The 8,290-nt window shown below is 45.2% G+C and overlaps 2 protein-coding genes across 2 annotated transcripts in view; one reads left to right on the plus strand and one right to left on the minus strand.

Annotated features, from left to right (window-relative positions):
• Positions 1-1,456: 1,456 nt before the first annotated feature.
• Positions 1,457-7,944, plus strand: TM2D2 (TM2 domain containing 2). Its single transcript, XM_015414190.1, has 5 exons — positions 1,457-1,756; positions 4,002-4,089; positions 4,274-4,389; positions 5,690-6,218; positions 7,624-7,944. Exons 1-4 carry the CDS (start codon positions 1,506-1,508, stop codon positions 5,901-5,903), a joined length of 669 nt encoding a protein of 222 aa, XP_015269676.1. The 5' UTR covers positions 1,457-1,505; the 3' UTR covers positions 5,904-6,218; positions 7,624-7,944.
• Positions 7,945-7,958: 14 nt separating this feature from the next.
• The window catches only part of HTRA4 (HtrA serine peptidase 4), a 12,791-nt gene continuing 12,459 nt past the window's right edge, over positions 7,959-8,290 (minus strand). Inside the window, exon 9 of the mRNA XM_015414183.1 lies at positions 7,959-8,151. Within this exon, the coding sequence (XP_015269669.1) occupies positions 7,986-8,151 (166 nt within the window). The 3' untranslated portion in view covers positions 7,959-7,985. The remainder of the gene's footprint in view (positions 8,152-8,290) is intronic.

Here is an 8,290-nt window from a genome sequence, read left to right on the forward strand (position 1 = left end):
AACAGTGGGAGGGCTTCTAATGTCCTGACCCCACTGGTGGACCTTCTGATGGCACTGGTATTTCTGGCCACTGTGTGACACAAGAGTGTTGGACTGGATGGGCCTTTGGCCTGATCCAACATTGGCGTCGCTTATGTTCTTATGTAAAGATAAAATTCCACTGTTGGAGCCAGAGTATAGCCTCCAATCTCCAAGTACAATAGTTATCACAAGCAAGAACAGATAGAGTGAAACCAAGTGGATGTGCCAACAAACACTCCTAATAAATCAACCTGCCACCCAGGGGATAAGCCCCTGAACCTGAGATCTGAGGCAATCCCAAAGGGTACTCTTCATTTCTCCTGCCCTGAAACAAAAACCATTAGCAGCATCTTTTAAAACATTTTTGAACCCACATTCTTAATGGATGAGACCCACTCTGAAGAAGTATAAACTCTTTACTTTTTTGGGGGGGGAGGGGTGTGTGCATATGTGAGATAGAGTACTTTACACTTAGAATTAAATCTTACAAATATAAGAAGGGCCCTGCTGGATCAGGCAGTAGTCCATCTAATCTAGCATCCTTTCTCAAACAGTTGCCACCAACACAGCATAGAGACTGAGGTCTTCCCTTGATGCTGCCTCCTGGCTCTGGGATTCAGAGGCTTAGTGCTTCTGAATGTGGAGGATCCACTCAGTCACCAAGAGGGAAATGGCTATAGGTAAGTAAAGGTACAGGTTCCCTTGCTCGAAAGCCAGTCGAATCCGACTCTAGGGTTGCGGTGCTCATCTCCGTTTCAAAGCCGAAGAGCCAGCACTGTCCGAAGACGTTTCCGTGGTCATGTGGCCGGCATGACTAAACACCAAGGCCCACGGAACGCTGTTACCTTCCCACCAAAGTGGTATCTATTTATCTACTTGCAATTTCTTGCTTTCGAACTGCTAGGTTGGCAGGAGCTGGAACGTCGTACATTAAGACTGTAGATTTTAAAAAAAACTTTAAAACGATGCAGCGAATGGCTTTCCTGTCAGGGCACGGGAAACAAAAAGCACCCTTTCAGATTCCTGAAGCTTTTCTCCGGGTGGGTCTCCACTTCACCGCTTTCTTTACATGAACGGGCGTCACACACCCCCACAGCCTTTCTAAACGCTTCCTATCCGAAAATCACACTAACTTCCTGCTCTAAACACAAGGCAGTTAAAGACTTCCCAGTTTTAGAATATGTGCTGCCAGACCGTCACAAAGAAGCCTCAGGCTGTCGAGGAGCGTCACAGACAACCACAACGTCTCGCAATCTGTACCGGAAGCTCACATGGGTGCCGCTCTAGCCGCACTTTACATCTATGCCCCCTACATCGACTACTTTCGCTCCACGCACAAACCTATGCACACTTCCTCGTCCTGATTGGCTAGAAGGCTGAGCGTCAGACTTGCTTTCCTATTGGTCGAAGGCGAACTAAAGGGAAGCTCCTTGTGGGGCCTAGGAGAGTCTGAGCGGGTTGTTGCTGGAGTCCCGGTAGCCGCCATGGCGGGCCGAGGACCCGTTTGTTACGTTTTGCTGTGCGGCCAGGCAGCGCTGCTGCTGGGCAACTTGCTCTTGCTTCAGGGCGTCTCTCGAAGTCACCAGCAGAACGCTACGGATAGTCCGACGCAGAGCCAGGAGCAGCCGGCGGAGACGCCAGCAATAGCCGCAGTCTCTTCCCCGTCCTCTTCCTCCTCCTCCAACACCTGGGACTACCTGGGCCCCTACGCGCCGCTCGTCCTTTGCGACCACCTGTAAGGAGCGGGCCTTGGGGTGCATGAGGAGGGGCGGGGGCATGAACCTGGCTTAGGAAAAACTGAATGGTGGGGGGGAGGGAAAAAGAAAGGGGCGTGGTCTGCAGTGGGTGGGCGGACCTTGTCTAGCAACTAAGTAAAGGTAAAGGTTCCCTTGCTCGAAAGCCAGTCGAATCCGACTCTAGGGTTGCGGTGCTCATCTCCGTTTCAATGCCGAAGAGCCAGCGCTGTCCAAAGACGTTTCCGTGGTCATGTGGCCGGCATGACTAAACACCAAGGCGCACGGAACGCTTTACCTTCCCACTGAAGTGGTACATATTTATCTACTTGCAATTTCGTGCTTTCAAACTGTTAGGTTGGCAGGAGCTGGAACTAGAGACGGGAGCTCACTCCGTCATGCGGCACACTCGGGTCTCGAACTGCTGAACTATCAACCTTCCATAGCCTGTAGTTTAGCGTCTTAACCACTTGTGCTACCGCAGCTCTAGCAACTAGAGGCGACCAAAAGAACAGCGCTTGGGGTAAAAGAAGGAAGGAAGGCCTAAAGACGTGTGTCTTTACAAATGCGTGGGGCTTGTTTTGGCACTGGGGAGGAGAGAAGGCACGGTCTGTATGAGAGGGTGGGCCTGGTCGGACCAAGCCGCTTCTACAACTTGCTTTCAAGTCATGGTACTTTATCCCTGCAGGAGAGCATAAGAGCAGCCATGCTGGATCAGACCAGTGGTCTAATTAGTCTTGGCAGGTTTGGCCAGTCATATACTGCAGGGAAACCTATAATCAGGGCTCTCTGCTACAGCTCCCATTTGCAGGCTTTGCCCCAGTATCTGACAATGTTTTCTGCCCCTAGTACCTAACAATAGATCTATCCTCCATAAATCTGTCCACCCCGCTTTTAATCTATTGAAGGCTATGGGACCCGCCTCATCTTGTAGTAGTAAGTTCCAATAATCAACTACCTGTTGTGTGAAATAGCACTTTCTTTTACCTCTTTTTGAATCTACTGCTAGTCAGTTTCATAGAACGACCCCCCCTCCACACCAAGTTACAGTTTTAAGGAGAACTTTTTTTCTCTATTCACTTTTTTTACTATGTATAATTTTATATTACTGCATTACTTTTGGCCATAAAGTACTTCTTATTGTATATACAGCTGGCTGTGGCAACATAAATATTACAAGTGTTCAACAGTTTGATATTGCCGCAAGGATGCATTAATTTCTAATTTATATGAAGGAGTTCTAAATGAGAGGTGTGCAGAAGGGAATGATGCTTGTTGGGCTCTGAGAAGGCATTGCGGATGAATGGGATGTGCAAAAGGGGATGGCTGGTGCTGTGGTGAAAGTTAAAAGGAATCTGAAGAGTCTGGACTGTGACGTGGTAGAAGGCCTAGTAAGTAGAGGATGAAATGTGTGTGATTAGTGTAGGATGGAAAAGGGAGGGCTGTTGAGAAAATGAAAAGATGGGAGAATAAGAATGGCAGGAAAATATAATTGTAACACATGAAGCCTGTTAATATTATCCTTCATGACCGTTGCCAGGCTTGAGGATGGATGTAGAGTCAGGCAATTTAAATGATCCCTGTGTTGAGGAGGGGTGATTGCCCAGGAATGATTGCATGGAATCCACTTGGCAAGGGTAGCTAAGAAAGTGGGGATTAGAAGGGGCTGAGATACTGCTTGCCTGTCCAGGAATATGGAGATGCTGGGAAACTTACTATGGAGCAGGAATTTGAGTTACAGCTATGCTCTTAGAGCTGTTTATTTTTTTAATGTACATTTTCCCAGTGTTTTTAAAACAGGCAAGTTAAATTCATATTCATGGAACCAGTAAAAAAAGCAAAATAAAGCAAATTAGCTAATATATCAGCCAATCAAGGATGCTCCTGTAATGGAAAATCCCAAAAGCCAGATGGAAAAGGAAAACTTCTCAGCCTTTTCCAGAGACAGTCAAAGAGCAACAGTTCCTCAGATCCTGAGGGAAGGAATTCCACAGCTTCAAGCCCACAGATGTAGAGGCAGCTAATAGTGGCAGATGTGTGTATTGTACAAAGAGATGGTAACTGAAGCAGGACTCGGTTTGATGGATGAAGTTGGCAGAAAGATTAGTACTAGCAGAGACTCTCTCTACCATGGGTTCCATGGTATGTATGGTTTTCTAGGTCAGTTTACGCCAGCTTCTGAGATATAAATTTGGAGAACAGTATATGTTATTCTCAAATCTAAACTTGCCTTTTGGTTACTTGCAGACCTGAGGAGTTCATTGAATGTGAGGATCCCATGGATCATGGTGGAAACACAAGTGCGCGAGATGAACTGGGCCATGGGTGTCTTAAGGTGTGTCCAAGAAGGGATGTCATGCCATTTTGCCATGTGGGGCTAATAAAGGGGGGAGGCTATCATACACCCCTGCCACACACCTTTAAAGTGTAAGGTACATTCTTTGGCAACAAGAAAATATATGCTTTACTTGGAACTAACAGATTTTGAATACTGTGTACTGTTCTTGACTTTATTATAGTTTGGTGGCCAAGCATATAGTGATGTAAGCCACACTCAGGTCCCCTGCAAAGCACTGGATGGCATTGAATGTGCAGGCCCACGGACTTTTCTGCGCGGGAATAAACCATGCATAAAGTGAGTTTCCTTTCTTGGGGATTTTCTGCCTTTGGCAGCACTGAAACCAGAGTTCCATTGATGACTGGGGGGGGGGAAACACAGCACCCTTGTTCCCACTGGTCTTGCTATTTAAATATTTATGCACTCCTTTTCCCTTGGGGTTCAAGGTGGCTTACAGATCTAAATTAAAACCAGAGTATAAAGCCTCATTAATATCTTCTTCTAAGAAAATGTCTGTAGGTCAGGCCCCGTTAGCCCTTGGAAACAAAACCTTCCTAAAACCTGCTTGTCAAGGAACCAAGCCTGGGTCCCTCTGAGCCACTGCCTTACAAACTAGCAAGCAGTGCTCAAACTCATGGGTCCCTGAGGTTGAAGGCACACAAGAAAACCAAAACCTTTAAAATACACACACAGGTTTATTGAGCAATAAAATTAGGAATACTATTAGGCAACACAGTCTCTAGAATTAATTAGCAAAAAAACCCCAAAGGCTAACTTTTCTAACACTTTAGTACGTGGCATTAAGTGGTGCACCATTCAAAATTGTAGAGTCCAGGCTAGAAGCTTATGCATCTGTCCCATGGGATCAAAGTTAGTATCGTGTCATTCTTATCTAAGGCCCAATTATAGTTTCTTGCCCTCTGGCATCTTGTGATCTTTGGAATCCAATCGGAACGTTAGTTTGCTGGAGCCCTCCAGATGATGATGCAACTTGCTCCTGGCTCCCCCTTCCCATCTAGTTACTGACCTGAGTGCAGGTTTGTACACTTAGCCAACCACCGCATTCTGAAATCCAGCCTTGAAAGAGATGCAGATAGTGTCTAAGAGAAAACCCAATTACAAACACCTGCAGGCTGAAGCAGGCCTACTGTTGTTCTTGTTAACCTTTGGTGAAATTAAGGGTGCTTTGCCTCACACTGCTGAAAAGGATGTCTCCCTCAGGGAGCCTGCTCCACAAGGTGGGAGCCAAGCAGACATTCTCCGTTGGGGAGGGGGGAACAACCAGAAGGCGACAGCTTGAATACTGTAGCTGATGGATGGGAACATATGGGAGAAGGCCTGTATGTCCTTAAAGATTGTGTTAGCTTTTTGCACACTTAAGAGCAAACCTTACCACTGCCACCCCATTGTTTAGAGCATGCCACTTATAGGCCCATTCCTGTAGCTTCATTCTTTAAACATCATTTTTAACATGTTTTTTTTCCTGTGGCTACTGGAGGGAACTGTTAATGACATTTAGATTTGACATTTATACTCCCAGTCTCCTTCTGTTAATGAAATTACAGTATAATTTTTTTCTAACTTTATTCTATCATAGGTACACGGGACACTACTTTATAACCACTCTCCTCTACTCCTTTTTCTTGGGTTGCTTTGGAGTGGACCGTTTCTGCCTGGGGCACACAGGCACAGCAGTGGGGAAGCTTCTGACTCTTGGAGGACTAGGAATTTGGTGGTTTGTGGACTTAATTCTTCTTATCACTGGAGGACTGATGCCCAGTGATGGAAGCAATTGGTGTACTATTTATTGAAAAGCCGAAAGCTTGCAACTCTGGACCTCAGCTGAAAAAGGAAAATAAGGGTGAAGTCTTAACTTGACATTGCTGGAGACCTGATGCTTGAATTCTGCTCTGTTGCAACAAGACAGACTATATTGGTGTATTCCTTTTACACTGGAACAGTTGCCATAGAGCCTCATAAAATGGAATTAATAGCAAAAATGCTAATTCTGGTGTACATACCTCATTGTTTGAATGGAAGCAGTACTTTTTCCTAGCCATAACAGATTGGGAAGATTTCTACCTTTGTAGAATAAGCCTACTCAATGGATTTACACCATAGTGAAGGTATTGTATTGCTGTATATCCTTAACTCTTCTGTGGCACTCTGGGAAGTACTGAGATAGAAATTGTGGTTTACCACAATCTGCTTAATCCTAGTTGGGAATCCTAGTTCAATTTAGAAGAGATTAAAAAAAAAAAACCCACCACCACCATGCAACCAGTGTTAGTGAGACTAGTATTCTTCTTAAGGCTAATACTGCAAAGCTTACTGCTGTTTAGGATCCTGTAGTGAAGCTGGCAGCACTTCCTTTTAAACATTCAAGTCTCAAAAGGCCGCTGAAAGGTGAAAGCAGCTCTTTTCTCCCTAGAGGAAAGGAGCTGGGTCTTGCTTTGTTTTTGCACAGCAGTTTTACAGAAGGTAGAAGCTGCATGACTCTTGCACCAGGCTTGCCTTCTGAAAAGCTGGTGTAAATGAAAACAGCCCCCTTCCTTTGTAGGTTAGTGGAGCCCTCGCTTTGTTTGTGTGGACTCTGCCGTCTGGTATACACGAAGTCTGTGGCATCCCTTCCTCATGCTCTAATTTTACATATGGGATACAGGATACCAGCTGTTTCTTGCCTACATCAGGACTACTCCTTTTTAAAAGTCAGGTCACTAATGTGCCTGCAGAACCACAGAAACCCAGCATAGTCTCCCCAAAAACTGTCGTAGTGCATTCTACTTGTTAAGGACTCTGAAGGCTTTCTGGAGAAAGGCATGCCTAGCAGAGTTGCTGGGTTCAGCTGTTCTAAGAGAGCAGGGGATCTAAATCCCATGTAAATAAAAAAAAATATTTCTGAAGCAGTGCTAGATGGCCAGTGTTAGCCTCATTTTAAGACTTGCCAATAAAGAGTCTCCAACATGCCTTTGGCTCATTAGTACCTAGTGTGCCTCTGCCTCTACTGGAACCTTGCAAATATGTTTACATGGTTATTATCGCAAGTACAGAATCCAACAATTCTAGACCATGGATTAGCAATTGTCTGTTGTTGAAAAGAACACTTTTGCCCTTTAAGTATCATGCATGAGGGAAAGGTACAAGATAGTAGACCGCTGGGGTACCTACTTAAGAATGTTAGGATTAAAATGTGTTTCCATTCTACCAAATGTGTTCAGCTAGTGCAATTAAAAAAAAAAAGCTTTCTTGGAAGTCTAGGCTCTTGCACTTTGAATCTGAGATAATATAAGAGTTGCTGCTATAAAACATCTGTTAGTGGCCTGTGGGGGGGGGTTTCTGAGGAATGCTGGTATTCAAAGCTGCTTATTAGAGATTGCCATAAAGTACCAATTGGAGAGGGAGGGCGCAAAAGGAAGAAATATTCATGAAAGCAGATGGATGGGCTAGAACCTCCAGGTGTTTACTAGTTCTTTTGAGGAGGGCAGGCAATCCAAGCAGGTCTGTATTAAATGTGTTTTTTTTATCTTGCAGGCAACCGTTGGTAGTTGATGAACCTTCCTCTGCCATGTTCCATATCTGACCCCCCACCATAAAATGGATATTGGACTACTCCATTCTGGGTTAGGGTTTATTTCCAGATGCTCTTGCATTGAGAGAGGACCAGGTTCCTGTGAACGTCAGCTCCTTTCTACCTATATGGCTGTGCAGAAACGTAGCTTTTTGCTATTTGGTCTCGCTCAGGTGGAAGGAACTTTTTAAAAAGAAATGAGCTTCCTGCACATTTCTTGATGCACACTTTGTACATGTGGCTATCCCCCCCTCCCCTCCATGGCTCTCGTTGCTGGGTTGTAATTTAAAATTTCACACAGTCCTTTGCTGGAGAAGGGCAACTTTTAATCAATTTCATCTGGGGTCACTGTCAAGATGGCATCTTCATTTCCTCGCCGCACCACGATGGCCAGGGTCTTGGTGTTTTGCACAGCATCCGATACATCTCGGGTGGAAGTGACAGTTTTCCCATTAATTGCTATGATGACATCACCATCTCTGAAGCCAGCACTGCAACCAAAACCAGAGATTTTAAAATCTGGACAGCCGTAGTAGCCACTACAACGATGAAAGGGTTAGCATTGCTTACCTGTCAAAGTTCTTGTAGGTTAATTTCTGAGCAAAGAAGCCTGTCCCCTTAAAAGCACAA

The sequence above is a fragment of the Gekko japonicus genome, unplaced genomic scaffold (genome assembly GCF_001447785.1).
Source record: "Gekko japonicus isolate JY-2015 unplaced genomic scaffold, Gekko_japonicus_V1.1 scaffold9, whole genome shotgun sequence".
Taxonomy (NCBI): Eukaryota; Metazoa; Chordata; class Lepidosauria; order Squamata; family Gekkonidae; genus Gekko; species Gekko japonicus.